We start from the raw sequence: 19,615 nt of genomic DNA, 5'->3' as shown, positions 1-19,615 counted from the left end.
ATTTGGGGGTGGATTCTTTTGGGTTTTCCATATAGAGTATCATGTCATCTGCGAAGAGAGACAGTTTGACTTCTTCTCTGCCGATTTGGATACCTTTGATCCCTTTTTGTTGTCTGATTGCTGTTGCAAGGACTTCTAGTACTATGTTGAATAATAGTGGCGAGAGTGGGCATCCTTGTCGAGTTCCTGATCTTAAGGGAAAGGCTTTTAGCTTTTCCCCATTGAGAATGATATTCGCTGTAGGCTTTTCATAGATGGTTTTTATGAACTTGAGGACTGTATCCTCTATCCCTACACTCTGAAGGGTTTTAATCAGGAAAGGATGCTGTGTTTTGTCAAATGCTTTTTCTGCATCAGTTGAGAGGATCATATGGTTCTTGTCTCTTCTCTTAATAATGTGATCTCTCACACTGATCGATTTGCGAATGTTGAACCACCCTTGCATCCCAGGAATGAATCCCATTTCGTCATGATGGATAATCCTTTTAATGTACTGTTGGATCCTATTAGCTAGGATCTTGTTGAGAATTTTGGTGTCCATATTCATCAGGGAAATCGGTCTGTAATTCTCCTTTTTGATGGGGTCTTTGCCTGGTTTGGGGATCAAGGTAATACTGGCCTCATAGAATGAGTTTGGTAGTTTTCCTTCTGTTTCTATTTTTTGAAATAGCTTCAAGAGAATAGGTATTATTTCTTCTTTGAATGTTTGGTAGAATTCCCCAGGGAATCCGTCAGGCCCTGGACTCTGGTTTTTGGGGAGGTTTTTGATCAGTAATTCAATCTCTTCATAATTAATCGGTCTGTTTAATCAGTTTCTTCCTGTTTCAGTCTTGGTAGTTTATAGGTTTCCAGGAAGGCATCCATTTCTTCCAGGTTGTTTAATTTGTTGACATATAGTTGTTGATAATAGTTTCTAATGATCCTTGAGATGGAACCTTGGTTTTTTTTATTTTAGATCTTCGTTTTGTTTTGTTTTCTAATATAAACATTTAAAGCTATAAAATTATCTGAGGGCTATTTAACTGCACATGAGAAATTGTGATGTAATATTCTTTCATTATCATCTCAAAGTATTTTCTAATTTCACATGCAGTTTCCTGTTGGACACGTGGACCATTTAGAGTGTATTTAACTTTGATATTATGAGGACTTTCCTGGATATCTTACTGGTTTTTTTTTTAAATCTAATTTTGTATTGAAGTATAGTTGACACAGTGTTACATTAATTTCAGGTGTACAACATAATGAATAGACAACTGTATACACTGTGTTCCTATGTGTCACCATACAGCACTGTTACAGGACTGTTGACTGTATTCCCTATGCTGTACCTTTCAATCGCTATAACTCATTCATCCCACAGTTGGAATCCTGTCCTTCCTCCCCTCCCTTCACCTCCTTTGCCCATCCCCCGCCCCCCTGCGGCACACACCAGTTCTCTCTTATTTATGGGCCTGTTTCTGCATTGTTCACATGTTTTGATTTTTAGATTCCACATATAAGTGTATCCAAAAGGTATTTGTCTTTCCCTGACGTATTTCACTCAGCATAATATCTTCTAGGTCTATCCAAGTTGTTGCAAACGGGAATATCTCATTCTTTTTTATGAGTGAGTAATACTCCATCGTGCATATGTCTGTGTGTACGTACAGACACACGCACACACCTTGGTCGGTTCGTCTGTTGACAGGCACTTGGGTTGCTTCCATGTCTTGGCTCTTGTAAATAGTGCTGCAGTAAATCTGAGGGTGCATATATCCTTTTGAATGAGTGTTTCATTCTCTTTTGGTAAATATCCAGTAGTGGAATTACTAGCTAATGTGGTAATTGTATTTCTAATTTTTTGAGGAACCTTCATACTGTTTTCCACGGCGGCTGCAAAACTTGACGTTCCCACCCACAGTACGTAAGGGTTCCTTTTTCTCCACATCCTCGCCAAAGCTTACTGTTTCTTGTCTTTTTGATTCTAGCCACTCTGACAGGAGTGAGGTGACAGCTCATGGTGGTTTCGATTTGCATTTTCCTGACGATGAGTGATGTTGAGCATCTTCTCATGGGTCTCTTGCCCATCTCGATGTCTTCTTTGGAAAAATGTCTGTTAAGGTTTCTGCCCACTTTTTAAGTGGTTTATTTGGTTTTTTTGGTCCCGAGTTATATAAGTTCTTCATATATTTTGGATATTAACCCCTTATCAGAAGTATCATTGGCAAATATCTTCTGTTTATTAGGTTGCCTTTTTATTTCATTGATGGTTTCCTTTGCTGTGTGAAAGCTTTTTTTTTTTTTTTTTTTTAAAGATTTTATTTATTTATTTGACAGAGATAGAGACAGCCAGCGAGAGAGGGAACACAAGCAGGGGGAGTGGGAGAGGAAGAAGCAGGCTCCCAGCGGAGGAGCCTGATGTGGGGCTCGATCCCATAACGCCGGGATCACGCCCTGAGCCGAAGGCAGACGCTTAACCGCTGTGCCACCCAGGTGCCCCTGTGTGAAAGCTTTTTATTCTGATGTAGCCCCAGTAGTTTATTTGTGCTCGTTTCCTTTGCCTAAGGAGATACATCTAGAAAAATGTTGCTAAGGCCGATGTCAAAGAGATTACTGCCTGTGCCCTCTTCTAGGATTTTTATGGTTTCAGGTCTCACATTTAGGTCTTTAATCCATTTTGAGTGTACTTTTGTGTATAGGATAGGAAAGTGGTCCAGTTTTCCCAGCACCAGTTATTCAAGAGACTCTCTTTTCCCTGTTGTATAATCGTGCCTCGTCTGTCAAAGACTAATTAGCCATATAAGCATGGCTTTATTTCTGGGCTCTCTCTTCTGTTGCAGTGATCTCTGTGTCTGTTTTTGTGTCACTACCATACCGTTTTGATCACTCTAGCTCTGTAGCGTATCTTGAATTCGGGGATTGTCATACCTCCAGCTTTATTGTTACTGGTTTTGAATTGAATTAAATTCAAAACCAGTAACAATAAAGCTGGAGGTCAGAGAACATATTCTGTATTTATTCCAGTCTTTTTTTTTTTTATTTTAAAGATTTTATTTATTTATTCAACAGAGATAGAGACAGCCAGCGAGAGAGGGAACACAAGCAGGGGGAGTGGGAGAGGAAGAAGCAGGCTCATAGCGGAGGAGCCTGACGTGGAGCTCGATCCCAGAACGCCGGGATCACGCCCTGAGCCGAAGGCAGACGCTTAATGACTGCGCCACCCAGGCGCCCCTATTCCAGTCTTCTAAAACTTGTTTCATAGCCCTGCATATGGTTATCTTGATGGATATCGCATGTGTATCTGGGGGGAGAAGTGTGTTCTGTAGTTGGGTGCAGTACTCCATAAATTTCATTTTGTTTATTCTGGTCAGTTAGCACATGTACATCATCAGTGTTTGATGTAGTGTTCAGTGATTCATTAGTTGCATACAACACCCCGTGCTCATCACAACACATGTCCTCCTTAATACCCATCACCCGGCTACTTATCCCCCCACGACCCTCCCTTCTGTAACCCTCGGTTTGTTTCCTGGAGTCCATGGTCTCTCATGGTTTGTCTCCCTCTTTGATTTCTTCCCCTTTAGTTTTCCCTCCCTTCCCCTGTGGTCCTCTGCACTATTTCTTATGTTCCACATATGAGTGAAACCATATGATAATTGTCTTTCTCTGCTTGACTTATTTCGCTTAGCATAATCTCCTCCAGTCCCGTCCATGTTGCTGCAAATGTTGTGTAATCATCCTTTCTGATGGCTGAGTAATATTCCATGGTATATATGGACCACAGCTTCTTTAACCATTTGTCTGTTGAAGGGCATCTCGGCTCCTTTCACAGTTTGGCTATTGTGGACATTGCTGCTATAAACATTAGGGTGCATGTGCCCCTTCTTTTCACTACGTCCATATCTTCGGGGTAAATACCCAGTAGTGCAATTGCTGGGTCATAGGGTAGCTCTATTTTTAACTTTTTGAGGGACCTCCACACTGTTTTCCAGAGGGGCTGCACCAGCTTGCTTTCCCCACATCCTCGCCAACATGTGTTGTTTCCTGTCTTGTTAATTTTTGCCTTTCTAAGTGGTGTAAGATGGTTTCATTTTGGTTAAAGTGGTTAAGTTTAGGGGTTCAGATCTTGCATTGTTTCACTGATTTTTTTTTTTTTCTTTGTATGGTCTCATTGGTTTTTCAGCACCTCTGTGGTTTTGTCCATTGCTCAGTTTGGTTTTGCTCTACGTATGTTGTAGCCTTTGTTAGATATGTAGGCATTTGTAAGTGTTACATTTTGCCCTGCGGACCCTTTTGTGAAGGCTCTCTTTGTCTCTAATAGTGTTCTATTTTGAAGTCTCTTTTTGTCTGGTATTAGTTTAGCCACTTAAGCTTTCTTAGGCTTTGCAGAATGTATTTGTATGCATTTTCTATTCTTTTAATTATTTGTATTTCGAAGAGGTCTCTTGTCGACAGCATCTGGTTGGATCTTTTTACGTGACCTGCCGACATCTGCCTTCTGGTCTTAGGGTAGTTCATTTACGCACCGTGTGGTCGTGAATATGGGCGTATTTACATTTACCATCATGCTCTTGTTTTTGTCTTCTCTCTCTGCTCCTCTGTTTGTTCTTTCCTGTAACATTTTGGGCAGATTGAATATTGGTTAGTATTTTGCTCTAATGTCTCTGGACTTGTGGCTGCCGCTCTTTCCGTCCACGCGCTTGGGTCTTCGCTACATCTGCGTAGTTGAGAGATCGGCCAAAGATGTGGGAGCGTTTGTAGGCCTAGTTAGGGACTGACCCTCTGTGGTTCCCTTACCTTTCACGTTTCTCCCTAAATTTCCAGTGTTATTTCCAGCCTTGAGTTCTGCCCTCTGGCACCTCAATCTGTGTGTGGGTTAAGTAATGCATTGAGTCAGAAGAGAATCGAACTCAACACATTTTACCCTGTGCCATTAATGGTCAGCCAGGGATTTGGGAGGAACTTAGATTAATCTTACTCTTGTGGCTCTCTGGCTTCCAGAATTTCTGTCCTAAGTTCCTTCTCCCCCAGCCCTGAACAGTGTTGGCTTTTTCTTGCCTGATCTGGAAGGGGTATTTATTAATTTGGGAAGCACTCTAGAGCCAAAAAAAAAAAGTCTTTAAAAGTTGTACAAAGTTCTCATTCCCATTTGTAATCTCTCCCTCTCCCCCCTTCTTGCCCCACACCCGTCCCCAGGCAACTACTGATCTACTTCCTGTCACCCTACATTGAATTTTTACAATTTTTTTTTATAAATGGAATCATACAGTATTTTTTTTCAGTTGTCTTATTCTACTCAGTAGAAGTCGAGATTCACCCATGTCATTGCGTGTATCCGCAGTTCACTCCTTTTTATTCCTAAGTAGTATTCCGGTGTGGATAGGCTGCAGTTTCTTCATTCACCTGTTGAGGGAGGTTTGTCTCCAGCTTCGGGCTATTACAAAGGAAGATCCTGAGTGTTCTTACATCCATGCGCGTATGGCCGTAGGCCTTCATTTTTCTTGGGCAAGAATAAGGAATGGAATGTTTGGATCGTGTGGTTGGTATAGATGGTACTTTTCATTCATTTTTATTACGGATGTGTGTGTATTTGTTTTTCACACCACTTCTAGGTTCACAGCAAAAGTGAGAAGGTACAAAGAGCTCCCATAGATCGTAGACACATGCGTGTGCGCACGCGCACACACACAGCGTTCTGTCAGCATTTGATACTAGAGTGGCACGTGTGTTGTAACTGATGGACCTACACTGATACATCGTTGTCACCCCGTGTCTGTAGTTTAGAGTTTACTCTTGGTGTTGTACATTTTATGTGTTTGTTCAGATTTTTTTTTATAATATTTTATTATGTTAGTCACCATACAGTACATCCCCAGTTTTTGATGTAAAGTTCGATGCTTCATTGTTTGCATATAACACCCAGTGCACCATGCAATACGTGCCCTCCTTACTACCCATCACCAGCCTATCCCATTCCCCCACCCCGCCTGAGGCCTTCAGTTTGTTTCTCATAGTCCATAGTCTCTCGTGCTTCATTCCCCCTTCTGATTACCACCCCCTTTCTTTATCCCTTTCTTCCCCTACCAATCTTCCTAGTTCTTATGTTCCATAGATGAGAGAAATCATATAATTGTCTTTCTCTGCTTATTTCGCTTAGCATTATCTCCTCCAGTGCCGTCCATGTTGCAGCAAACGTTCTTTTTGATGGCTGAGTAATATTCCATTGTATATATGTTCATAATGCTCTGTATTTCCCCTTCCAGTACCATACAGAACAGGTTGCCCTACAGTTCTCTCTGCTCCCCCTGTTCAGTCCCGTTCCCCTCTCCCCACTGCCAACCTGCAATCCTTTGGTCTCCACGGATTTGCCTTTCCCGGGATGTCGTACAGGTAGAATCTTAGAGTTTTTAGCTGTTTCACATTCACTTCCCTCACTTAGTAATTTACAGTTCCTTCAAGGCTCAGTAGGGCTTTTCTTCTTTAGCACTGGCTGACCAATAGTGCGTTGTCCAGATGGACCACAGTTGATTCACCCGTTCCATTGATTGCTTCCAAGCTTTGACAGTTAACGAGTAAAGCTGCTGTAAACTTCTGGGTGATGATTTTTGTGTGGACGTGTTTTCAGCTCATGTGGGTAAAGACCAAGGTCCACAGTTTACTTTTGTAGTTTTATGAGAAATTGCCGAACTGTCTTCCAAAGTGGCTGTGTCTTTGTGCATTTTCAGCAGCAGTGAATTGAGAATTCCAGTTGCTCCACATCCTCACCAGCAATGGTGTTGTCATTGCTTTTGGGATTTTGCCCATTCTAACAGGTGTAGTGGTATCTCCTTTTATTTTAATTTTTTATTATGTTAGTCACCATACAGTACATCCTTAGTTTTTTATGTAGTGTTCCATGATTCGTTGTTTGCGTATCACACCCAGTGCTCCACGCAATACCTGCCCTCCTTAATACCCGTCACCAGCCTAGTCCATCCCCCGCCCCCCTCCCCTCTGAAGCCCTTAGCTTGTTTCCCAGAGTCCACAGTCTCTCGTGTTTCATTTCCTCTTCTGTTTACCCTCCCTTCATTCTTCCCTTCCTTCTCCTACCGATCTCCCTGCTATTCCTTATGTTCCATAAATGAGTGAAATCATATGATAATTGTCTTTCTCTGCTTGACTTATTTCACTTAGCGTAATCTTCTCCAGTCCCGTCCATGTTGCTGCAAATGTTGGGTAATCGTTCTTTTTGATGGCTGAATAATATTCCATTGTATATATGGACCATATCTTAATCCATTCGTCTGTTGAAGGGCATCTCGGCTCCTCCTACAATTTAGCTGTTGTGGACAATGCTGCTGTGAACATTGGGGTGCATATGGCCCTTCTCTTCACTACGTCTGTATCTTTGGGGTAAATACCCAGTAGTGCAATTGCTGGATCATAGGGTAGCTCAATTTTTAACTTTTTAAGAGACCGCCACACTGTTTTTCAAAATGGCTGTACCAACTTGCATTCCCGCCAGCAGTGTAAGAGGGATCCCCTTTTTCCACATCCTCTCCAACATTTGATCTCATTTTAATTTGCAGTTCACTAAGGACATATGATGTCAAACACTTTTTTTTTTTTCAAGATTTTATTTATTTGACAGAGTCAAACACCTTTTCATGGCCCTGTTTACTATTTTCTTTGGTGATGTGTCTGTTCAGGTCTTTATTTTTTTTTAAGATTTTATTTGACAGACAGCGAGAGAGGGAACACAAGCAGGGGGAATGGGAGAGGGAGAAGCAGGCTTCCCGCTGAGCAGGGAGCCTCATGTGGGGCTCGATCCCAGGACCCCGGGATCATGACCTGAGCCGAAGGCAGACGCTTAACGACTGAGCCACCCAGGCGCCCTGTTCAGGTCTTTTGCCCATATTTCAAATGGGTTTTCTTATTGTTGGTGTTTATGTTGAGTAACGTTCCTTTACCACGTATATTTTTTACAAATATTTCCTCCCTGTCTGTGGTTCATCTTACTCTCTTGACAGTGGCTTTCATAGAGCAGAAACTTAGGAGTTTGATGGTTTTGTGTTTACATTAAGGTCTATGATTTAATGTTTGTGAAAAGTTTAAGCTCTAGGTGTATATATATATATATATATATATATATACCTAGATTTTTGCTTGTGAATGTCCAGTTCCTGCACCATTTGTCAAAAAGACCATCTAGGCTTCATTGTATTCTCTGCTCCTTTGTCAAAGGTCAGTTGATGATATTTGCTTGGGCCTGTTTCTTGGCTCTTTATTCTGTTCCACTGGTCTGTTCATCTGTTCTTTTGCCGGTATGCCACCATCTTGAATACTGCAGCTTTCTGTAGTGAGCTTTGAAGTGGGTTAATGTCAGTCCTCCGACTTTGTTGTTCAACATTGTGCTGGCTCTTCTGGGTCTTTTGTGTTTCTGTATAAACTTTTAAATCCATTTGTCAGTATCCACCAACGATCTTGCTGGGATTTTGATTGGGCTTCCAAAGGACTGACATCTTGACAGTATTGAGTCTTTTTATCCCTGAACATAGAATATTGTTCTGTTGACTTAGATTTTGTTCATCGGAGTTTTATAATTTTTCCTCATAGATCTTGTTAGATTCATACCTACGTATTTCATTTTGGGGGGTGCTATTGTAAATGATGGCATTTTAATTACAAGTTCCACTTGTCCATTGCTTGTGTATCTGAGAGCAACGTACTTTTCTGTATTTTGTGTCCTACAGCTTTGCTGTAATTATTAGTTCCAGGAATTTTTTTGGTGGATTCTTTGGGGGTTTCCATGTAGACAGTCATGTCATCTACCAACGAGTTTTATTTCTTCCTTCACAATCGGTACCCTTTTTACTTCCTTTTGTTGCATTAGCTGCGACTTACAGTAGTTGAAAAGAAGTATTTCTTTTCAACAACCCCCTTCCCCGATCCTCAGTTCATTTCCTGGGGTCCATAGTCTCTCGTGGTTCATCTCCTCCTGATTTCTCCCCCCTTCAGATTTCCCTCCCATCCTTTTTTCCTGATTTTAGCAGGAAGGTTATGTGTTTCTCACCATTAAGATATTGGCTATCACTTTACAGATGTTCTTTTATCCAGTTGAGGAATTTCTTCTTTGTTCCTAGTTTGCTGAGTGTTTTTATTATAAACGAGTACTGGATTTTATCAAACGCTTTTTCTCTGTCTCTCTCGATAGCATCATGTGACGGTGTATTAATTTTCCCACTTTCGACCAGTCTTACGTGCCCGGTGCACCTGGTCATGGCGTGTGATTGTTTTTACGCATCGTTGCATTTGATTCGCTACTAGTTTTTGACGATCTTTGCATCTGTGTTGGTGAAATATATTGGTCTGTAGTTTTCTTGTAATACCTTTGGTTTTGGTGTTAGGAAACATTCCCTCTGCTTGTGTCCTCTGAAAGCTGTTGTAGAGAATTAGTATAATCCTCTTCTTAACTCTTGGGTTCACATGTGAATTCTACCAATCTTTCTGTTTTGGAAGACTATTGGTTCAACTTCTTTAATAGATTTAGGCCTGTTTAGATTGTCTGAGTTTTGCCAAAATGTGGGTTTTTTAATAAAAATGTTTTATTATGTTAGTCACCATACAGTACATCCCCGGTTTCCGATGTAAGGCTCGATGATTCATTAGTTGCGTGTAACACCCAGCGCACCATGCAATACGTGCCCTCCTTGCTCCCCATCACCGGCCAAAATGTGTCTTTCAAGGAATTGGTCCATTTCATCTAGGTTATTAGATGTGGGCATATTCATAGTATCTGTATTGATGTCTCTTTTTTTTTAAAGATATAATTGACATATAGTGTAAAATTTTAAGGTGTGTATCATGATTTGCATATATTACAAAATGCTTTACCATAGTAAATTTAGTTAAAATCCATTTACCTCATATAGGTTTTTAAAAAATGGTTTTTTTTGGGCACCTGGGTGGCACAGCGGTTAAGCGTCTGCCTTCGGCTCAGGGCGTGAGCCCGGCGTTCTGGGATCGAGCCCCACATCGGGCTCTTCCGCTAGGAGCCTGCTTCTTCCTCTCCCACTCCCCCTGCTTGTGTTCCCTCTCTCACTGGCTCTCTCTATCTCTGTTGAATAAATAAAATCTTAAAAAAAAAATAAATAATGGTTTTTTTTTTTCCTTGTGCTGAGAACTTTTAGGATTTACATTCTTAGCGGTTTTCCAGTATGCCCTGTAGCAGTGCTAATAACTGCGTCATTCCATTCCGTCCTCAGTACTTCTCCTAGAACTGGAAGTGTGATCCCGTTCATTCATTTCCCCCATACTTGGTAACCACAGATTTTATCTCTTTTGAGTGTTTTTTTCCTGCCTATAACAGATCATACAGTATTTGTCTTTCGAGGACTTATTTCACTTAGCACAATGCCCTTGAGGTCCATCTCTGTTGTCATAACAGCAAGATTTCCTTCTTTCTTACAGTGGCATAATATCCCCCCGACTTACGCACAGTTTCCTCACGCACTCCTCCATCGGCGGACGCTTGTTCCCGTGTGTTAGCTGCTGTAAGTGCTGCAGGAAGCACGCTGCACAGCTCTCTCCCACATACTGATTTGGTTTCCTTCAGCTGTGGAATGCTGGCTCACGTGGCAGTTCTGCTTTAAATGCTTTGAGGGGGGACACCTGGCTGGCTCAGTCCATTAAGCGTCTGCCTTCGGCTCACGTCATGATCCCAGGGTCCCGGGATTAAGTCCCGCCCGTGTCGGGCTCCCTGCTCAGCGGGAGCCTGCTTCTCCCTGTCCCTCTGCTGCCACTCCCCCTGCTTACGCGTGTGCTTGCGCGCTCTTGGTCTCTCTGACAAATATCTTTAAAAAAAAATGCTTTGAGGAACCTCCGCACTGTTTTCTATACTGGCTGCACCAGTTTACAATCCCAGCAACAGTGCACGAGCTTCCCTTTCCTCCACATCCTCTCCAGCATTTATTATCTCTTGTCCGTCGGACGCTGCCCGTTCTCACAGGCATGACGTGGCATCTCATGGTGGTTTTCACTTGCATTTACCTGGTGAGTGATGGTGAACATCTTTTCATGTACGGGTTTCCCCTGCCCTCTGAAAGTAGAGGGTTCCTATGGAAAAAAAGAAAACGTAATATATCAAAGGACCTCATTCGTAACAGCAACAATGACAAAAAAAGATAAAACTCTTTGCGATTAACTAGAAATATGCAAGATTTGTGTGAAGGCAATTATAAAACTTTCCCGCAGGCCATGAAGAATGGCCAGACTCAGTAAAGAGACGTGCTGTGGGCCTGAATGGGAAGAGTCACTAGCTTAAAGCAGCCAGTCCTTCCCAGATTAATCTGTACGGCCACTGCAATATCCAAAATGTGCGTGAAAATAAATCTTTGTTATTTTGGTTACAAAACAATTACCAGTAGTTTCTGTGGAAAATGTTTCACTGTTCCCAGACCCCAAAAATGACCTCCCTCAGGCTTTTTGGTACCCGAGACGCATCTTGCTAGTGGATGCAGAGAAGCTGAGAGAAAGCACAGGTGCTCCCAGACACAGTGCAGAGCTTTACTGGCTTCAGTGCCGAGACGCTGAGTGGAGCTTCCGAGCGCCCGGCCGTTTGCTGCTCAGGGTACGCGCCGCGTCTATAAGGGCTCACTGCAGAGTAAACACGAACTGCGTTTTCACTTTTCACCCGTTTTCTTTCATCTCAGTTACCCACTGTATGGTACATCATTAGTGTTTGAGGTAGCGTTCAGTGATTCATTAGCTGCGTATGACACCCAGTGCACGTCACAACACGTGTCCTCCTTAATATACCCATCACCCTGTTACCCCCCTCCCCCTCCCCCGCTCCGAGATCCTCAGTTCGTTTCCTGGGGTCCATGGTCTCTCATGGTTCAACTCCTCTGATTTCTCCCCCTTCCCTGTAGTCCTCCTTGTTACTCCTTGTGTTCCACATAGAAGTGAAACCATGTAATGGTCTTTCTCTGCTTGACTGACTTCACTCAGCGTAATCCCCTCCAGTCCCGTCCGTGGTGCTGCAGGTGGTGGGTAAGCGTTCTGATGGCTGGGTCATATTCCATTGTATGTACGGACCACGGCGTCTTTATCCAGTCGTCTGTTGAAGGGCATCTCGGCTCCTCTCACAGTTTAGCTTTTGGGGACAATGCTTCTATGAACATTGGGGTGCAGGTGCCACTTTTTTTTTTCACTACGTCCGTATCTTTGGGGTAAATCCCCAGTAGTGCAGTTGCTGGGTCCCAGGGTAGTCATTTTTGTTTTTTTCTCTTGCATCTGGAGATGTGTCTAGTAGGAAGTTTCTATGGCTGTGGGCACAGAGGTTGCCGCCTGTGTTCTCTAGGGGTTTGACGGTTTCCTGACTCACATTTAGGTCTTTCATCCATTTTGAATTTCTTTTTGTGTCGGAAAGCGGTCCCGTTTCATTCTTCTGCATGTTGCTGTTGGATTTTCCCAGCACCACTTGTTGAAGAGACTGTCTTTTCTCCACTGGATATTCTTTCCTGCTTCGTCGAGGATTAGTTGACCGTAGAGTTGAGGGTCCATTTCCGGGCTCTCTATTCTGTTCCACTGATCTGTGTGTTTTTGTGCCAGTACCGCACTGGCTTGATGAAGCTTACTAACCCAGCTTGAAGTCCGCCGTTGTGAAGCCTCCAGCTTCGGTTTTCTTTTTCAGCATTCCTTTGGCTATTTGGGGTCTTTTCTGGTAGGTTTGGTTTTTTGGAGATACTTATTTTCCAGGAACTAGGCAGCCTCCTCCCAGCCTTGCCACACACTCACCAGGAGTTGGGGGGGGGGGGTGGCAGGCAAAAACACTGGGACATTTTGCACAGGTTTGAGTACGTCTTTTACTTGCTGCAGCTTAACTGGTTTTCAGAGTTCTCACAGAGCGAGTGTTGTCCGTATGGTGTTGGGTTATCTGTTGCTCCTGTGTGGGACCGAGGGCTGGACCATCCCATTCTGCCCTCCTGCTTACATCGCTCTCTCCTGTAGCTCTTCTAAAGGCCTCGTCTCACACTGCCGATAGCCGTCACCGACAGCTTCGTTGCTGCCACTTTTATTCCTTCAAATAGGCCATATTTTTCCTGGTTTTTTGTTTGTTTTGGTATGCTTTTATTTTGTTGGAAATTGGGCATTTGAGAAAGCATCTTTTGAGACCAGCTCTTTTCCAGAAGACCTTCACTTATGTGCGGGGTGTGTTCTGAACCCTGGCGTCTCCCTGTGGTGAGGGCTTAAGGTCTTCTCAGGAATATTCTGAGCCTATGTCTTGCCTGGGCCTAGGTGTGTGTTTTTGTTTTTGTTTTTTATTCCTTTATACACAAAGATCCTTTTAAGTGTCTGAATCTCCCAAAGACTGTCACCCTAGCTTTATGGGACATAGGTGTTCTCTTGCATTCCTTCACACGTAATCTCTCTCCCCAGCCTTCTGCAGGTCTGCAGTCCCCCTGCATCTTCCACAAGGTCCTGTCTCCAAGTCAGGCAGAACAGGGACCTGTCCCTCCGGCAGCCCCCAAACAGGTTAGACCAGCGCAAATAAAGTCCGCTCTCCTTTGCTCAGTTTGAAGTAGGGAAGTGAGAGGTGGGCTCCTGCATCCTTCAGACCCCATCTTACCATAACTAAGTGCCGCTAGATTTAAAAGTAGCTGCATATGGAGAATGGGGAAAAGCCCCCACAGCCCCAAGGTAAGACATACTCAGAAAAGACCTTAAACCCTCACTCTGGGCTGATCCCAAATTTCCTACCATTTTAAATGGTTTTGTTTTGTTTTGTTTTTTCCCTACTGGACAGGCCCTTGTTTGCTGTACATCTTTGTTTTTCAGCTAGCCTCTAGGTTTGTTTTTTTTTTTTAATGTTTCTTTTGGCGAGCAAGGGCTTGGAGCTTCTCAGTTCACCACCTTAGTGATGTCACTCTGTCACTAATTCTTTATCCTTCTTTATCCTTTCAGGAGACAGGCATCAAAAGGAGATGGAGACTCTTCACGAAGCAGGAATCAGGTGCCTTTCATTGGGAGAGCTTTCATGTTGGCAAATCAAGAGACATGTTGTGAGCAGATTAACCAAAAACCAAGACTCTGTGGTAGATATTCAAGGAAAGAGTTCTCAGTTCCCCGACCAGTGTGATTCCCCCTGTCAGGTGGGAGCAGGAATATGCATTCAGGCTTCTGTGGAGGAGAGCTGTATCATGAATCTTCTAGAGGATCATTCCAAGATTATTGAAAATCAAGAATTTCTGGCCGGGAGAGCTCAGAATTCTTGGAGTAAAATATATCTCGGTGAAACCCAGAATTATCAGAGAAGTTGTCAGCAGACTCAGAAGAAAAACCAACTGTGTATATTTGCTCCCTATGTTAACATTTTCAGTTGTATGTCACACCACCGTGGTGACGACCCAGTGCGCAGAAGAGACAAAGCTCACGACAGCGACTGTGCTAAGACATCCCCTCTTACGCAGCAGACCTACCCCTGGAGTGAGCGTGAGAAAGCATTCAGTGATGGCCCCAGTCTTGAACTTCATCAGCAGGTACACTCGGCAAAGAAGGCCCCCCCTTACGGCGCACACGAGAAGGACACCGGTTACAGCTCAGCCGCTCCCGTTCAACAAAGCATTTACACAGGAAAGAAACGCTACTGGTGTCATGAGTGTGGGAAGGGTTTCAGCCAGAGCTCAAACCTGCAAACTCACCAGCGAGTCCACACAGGGGAGAAGCCCTATTCGTGCCTTGAGTGTGGGAAGAGCTTCAACCAGACCTCACATCTTTATGCCCACTTGCCTATCCACACGGGCGAGAAACCCTACCGATGTGAAAGTTGTGGGAAGGGCTTCAGTCGTAGCACTGACCTGAATATTCATTGCAGAGTTCACACTGGAGAGAAACCTTACAAGTGTGAGGTGTGCGGGAAGGGCTTCACTCAGAGATCACATCTGCAGGCCCACGAGAGAATCCACACTGGAGAGAAACCATACAAATGTGGAGACTGTGGTAAACGCTTTAGTTGTAGCTCCAATCTTCATACGCATCAGAGAGTCCACACGGAAGAGAAGCCGTACAAGTGCGATGAATGTGGGAAGTGCTTCAGTTTGAGCTTTAACCTTCACAGCCATCAACGCGTCCACACTGGAGAGAAACCGTATAAGTGTGAAGAGTGTGGGAAGGGTTTTAGTTCAGCCTCAAGTTTCCAGAGCCATCAGAGAGTTCACACAGGAGAGAAACCATTTCGATGCAACGTGTGTGGTAAAGGCTTCAGTCAAAGTTCGTATTTTCAAGCCCATCAGAGGGTCCACACTGGAGAAAAACCATACAAATGTGAGGTGTGTGGGAAGCGCTTCAACTGGAGCTTGAATCTTCACAATCATCAGAGGGTCCACACAGGAGAGAAACCTTATAAATGTGAAGAGTGTGGGAAGGGCTTCAGTCAGGCCTCAAATCTTCAAGCTCATCAGAGTGTCCACACTGGGGAGAAGCCATTCAAGTGTGAAGCCTGTCAGAAGCGATTCAGTCAGGCCTCACATCTTCAAGCCCATCAGAGAGTCCACACCGGCGAGAAACCGTATAAATGTGATACGTGTGGTAAGGCCTTCAGCCAGAGGTCAAATCTTCAAGTCCATCAGATAATTCACACCGGAGAGAAACCATTTAAGTGTGAGGAGTGTGGGAAAGAATTTAGTTGGAGTGCTGGGCTCAGTGCTCATCAGAGAGTTCACACAGGAGAGAAACCCTATACGTGTCAGCAGTGTGGTAAAGGCTTCAGTCAGGCCTCACATTTTCACACACATCAGAGGGTCCACACTGGGGAAAGGCCATACATATGCGATGTCTGCTGTAAAGGCTTCAGCCAGAGATCACATCTTGTATACCATCAGAGAGTCCACACTGGAGGAAATCTGTAGACACGTGAGATGCGGTGTAGCCTTCAGAGTTCATATCCTCCTCTCCACGGGAAAACTGATGCCGGGAATTACAGAAAGTTCCTTCAGAACTCAGAAGCCTCGAGGAATCTTCCCACGCACGTAAGCTCTATAAAGTGCTGTTTTGAGGACTCAAATTCTTTACAAACATCAGATTGCACAGACAAGAGAACACCTATAAATACAGTCAGTGTTTATATGAGCGTTCCGAATGTCCCAGTTTTCAGGAGGCAACGCAAAAGAATTTCAAAATTCATCTGAGTCTACCCAGGAAAGAGGCCTTATCAATGAAGATGTGGGGCAGAACTTTAACAGAAGGATCATGATGGACGAAGTAAAGTTAATGGCAACGGCACCATAACTTCCGTGTGGGGAGGGAGGTTTTTCACTGTCTTATCTCTACCATGTAGAAGTGTGCTTGGCTCATAATAGATGCCCAGCAATTACTGAACAAAGCAGAGAAAATCTATAATTAGGACGAGTGTTTGAGAATTGTACTCCCCCACCCGGATTTCATAACCACACACTCAAAAGGAATCCTGCAAGTAGCCTTAACGAGATTCTTTTCAGGAACCGTTCAAGTACAGAAAATCACGTCATGTTGCCATCCACAGTGATGCAAACGTGGGTGACATTTGTGACTGGCCCCCTCCTCCGTCTGGCCGCGGGTCTCTCGGTAGGTCAGCCCTTGTGTACAGTGAAATATTTAGCATCATTAGTTTGTATTTTACAGACTGAAAGATACTGTTTTTAACTAATAACATGATCCTACAATTTATATGCTTGGAAATTTTGGACCCTAATTCATTAAAGAGTTAGTGACATCCTACCTTAAAGTGTTAAAAGTAGTTACTAATGACAAGATGTTTTTCAGTAAACTTGAATTGTTTGTTAGTAATTGGTTTCTTCTCATTATTTCCCTTCACGCTTAGGTCAGATTGCCGTCTCTATGCACAATCCCCCATCCAGACCTCTGTAGGCAGGGACGTTGGCAGATTTCAAGAACAGTAATTTTGTTACCCCCCACCTCCACTTCTCCCCCCGCCAAGCGGAGGGTAGAGCAAGAAACTGAGTTTTCTTTTGAAATTTCATTAAATGTAACGATTTAGATGGATTACCATTTACACGGCGTTCTGCGTTCAGCACCTCTTGTCAGGAGTGGACATTAGCTGGTCCATAGATATCAAAATACCCTCTGACCTGGCAATCCTAGCACTAGACGCTTTGCTTAGGAGATTCTAGCAAAAGTGAGAGTGTACGCAAGAATGTTTATACTGACTCTTTTTAAAAAGGAAGAAAGTATTAGCAAAATAGTGGAATAAATTTGTTCTCCTAATTCACAGCCACAATAAAGGAGGACCTGGTCTGTAAGGATAGAGAATCGTCATTCATGAGAAAGTTAGGTTTGAGCCTTCCCGATATGTGTGGCCCAAGTAATAATATGTGTACCCACGGATGTGCTTACATACAAGGAGGTAATTTTTTTTTTTTTAAAGATTTATTTGACAGAGATAGAGACAGCCAGAGAGAGAGGGAACACAAGCAGGGGGAGTGGGAGAGGAAGAGGCAGGCTCCCAGCGGAGGAGCCTGATGTGGGGATCGATCCCAGAACGCCGGGATCACGCCCTGAGCCGGAGGCAGACGCTTAACGACTGAGCCACCCAGGCGCCCCTACAAGGAGGTAATATTGCCCTGCTACCTGCTTTACTGTGGCAGAGAGGCTAAGGATGGGTTTAGCTTTTTGAAGAATTATCTACAGTGACCATTGTTTACCAAAACAGTAAAACTATGAGAATAAAATTACACAGATAAGTGAATATTCCTTAATGCTAAAGCTACTCTAAATCTCAAGGTTAAAGCTAAGAGCAGTAATCCTGGCGCAGGGTATAAAGCCTCCTACAGATCTGCATGACAGGGTGGCCGTTGTGTCCTTGCTGGTAATAGCACTCTTCACATTATCAGGTGGGTTGACAATTGTGGTTTATCCATTCAGGGCGATACTGTGCAGCATGCAATGAAAAAGTAGATTTGTGGTTACGAACATCGGTAGATGCCCAGGACATGCATAGAAAAGTGGCCAGAGACATAGGGCTTTGGAAGAGATCTCTACACGTCAATCCGTAGCGCCCCCTTTAAAGTCAACCAGATCACAGTCATACCCATAGATGTATTATCTCTATGTAGGATATTCTCACCTGTATGAGTGTGATCTGATTACTTTAAAAGGGGGTATTATAGTAAATTTTTAAACTTGTAATGTTTTGAGAATTTTATTTTTTTAAAGATTTTATTTATTTATTCGACAGAGATAGAGACAGCCAGCGAGAGAGGGAACACAAGCAGGGGGAGTGGGAGAGGAAGAAGCAGGCTCCTAGCGGAAGAGCCTCATGTGGGGCTCGATCCCAGACCGCCAGGATCACGCCCTGAGCCGAAGGCAGACGCTCAACCGCTCTGCCACCCAGGCGCCCCTGAGAGTGTTTTAAAGCCTTTATTTTCAATGTATTCTGAACTTTTAGAAAAGATGCAAGAACAACAAAGGATTCCTAGATAGCCTTAGGGTATCGGTCTCCTGTGATCACAGTCCAGCCAGAACATTCAACTGTCTAGCACCTGAGCGGAGAGCCCCAAACAGCTTTGGTTCCTTGGGGATGTCTTTCCAGCTCTATGTGGCTCCTTTGGCCTGGCCACTTCCTAGTGACTGGATGCTACGTGGAGGCTCAGAGCAACCCAAGAAAAACCAGCAGAAGTACTGTGGCCTCGTCTGCTCTGCCCTTGGAGGTTAGAGTGTTACGATGTGAGGAGGCAGTCACAGAAACCCATCCAGGATCGAGGACAGGAGCATGGACTCCACCTCTTGCTAAGAGGAGTGTCAAGGAATTTGCAAACGTATTTTAAGACTACCATGCTTTGTTTATAATATGTTCTAATCTACAGTTTCTTCAAATCCCACAGCTGTTCCATAATATATTTCTATCGGTTTTTTTTTCCTGTTCCAGGATCTAATCTTAAAACGGGTCATACCCTGCATTAAGTTGTCATGTTTCTTTTGTCTTTAAAGCTGGATCAGCTCCACAGCCTTCGTCTTTCATGAAATTGATATCTTTGAGAAGTTTGGGGTGTTTCGTAGAACATTCCTGAATTTGGGTTTGATTGCTCATGATGGGGTTCAGGTTAGTGTGGCAAGACTATTCCATGAGTGACACACAGTTCTCAGTGCGTTACAACAGGAAACATAGGTTTTATCAGTGAGAGTTTTCATCCCTTGAATAAACTGGACTTCAAGGTTTCTCCACGGTAAAATTGTGGTTCTGCCCTTGAAATTAATAACTAATTTGTGGAGGGATTTTTATGTAATAACTACCTCATCTTTCACCTGCTAGTTTTAGGGTTCACCGATATTTTTGTCTGAATCAGTTATTACGATGATTGCAAAGTGATGGCTTTCTTGGTCCGTCATTCCTCTTATACTCAGCATTTGGCATTCTGTGCTTAGAGGAGTTTTCCCTACTTCCCTAGGTCTCTTTTCTCTATCATCATTATGAATGCTTGTTTTCTGGTATAATAGTATCTCGGGTTTATCGTGTATCCTGCCCACGGCAGCCAGACCCTACAGAGACCCGATTCCTTTGCACGGAATGGTATTTAGAAACCAAGATCTGGGTGCTGTGTGTCCTCATCATTAGTGGGATATCAGTCTTTCACCTATATGTGTGAAATATGGATACCTC

General features: G+C 43.6%; 1 protein-coding gene across 1 annotated transcript in view; it reads left to right on the top strand.

Moving 5' to 3' along the window:
• ZNF235 (zinc finger protein 235) overlaps positions 1–16,781 on the top strand; it is a 27,679-nt gene extending 10,898 nt beyond the window's left edge. Inside the window, exon 4 of the mRNA XM_008684437.2 lies at positions 13,927–16,781. Within this exon, the coding sequence (XP_008682659.1) occupies positions 13,927–15,869 (1,943 nt within the window). The 3' untranslated portion in view covers positions 15,870–16,781. The remainder of the gene's footprint in view (positions 1–13,926) is intronic.
• The last annotated feature ends 2,834 nt before the right edge of the window (positions 16,782–19,615 follow it).

This window comes from Ursus maritimus, unplaced genomic scaffold (assembly GCF_017311325.1).
Source record: "Ursus maritimus isolate PB19 unplaced genomic scaffold, ASM1731132v1 scaffold_19, whole genome shotgun sequence".
Taxonomy (NCBI): Eukaryota; Metazoa; Chordata; class Mammalia; order Carnivora; family Ursidae; genus Ursus; species Ursus maritimus.
Note: the sequence above shows the minus strand (reverse complement) of the source record. Positions and strands in the feature narration are given on the sequence as shown.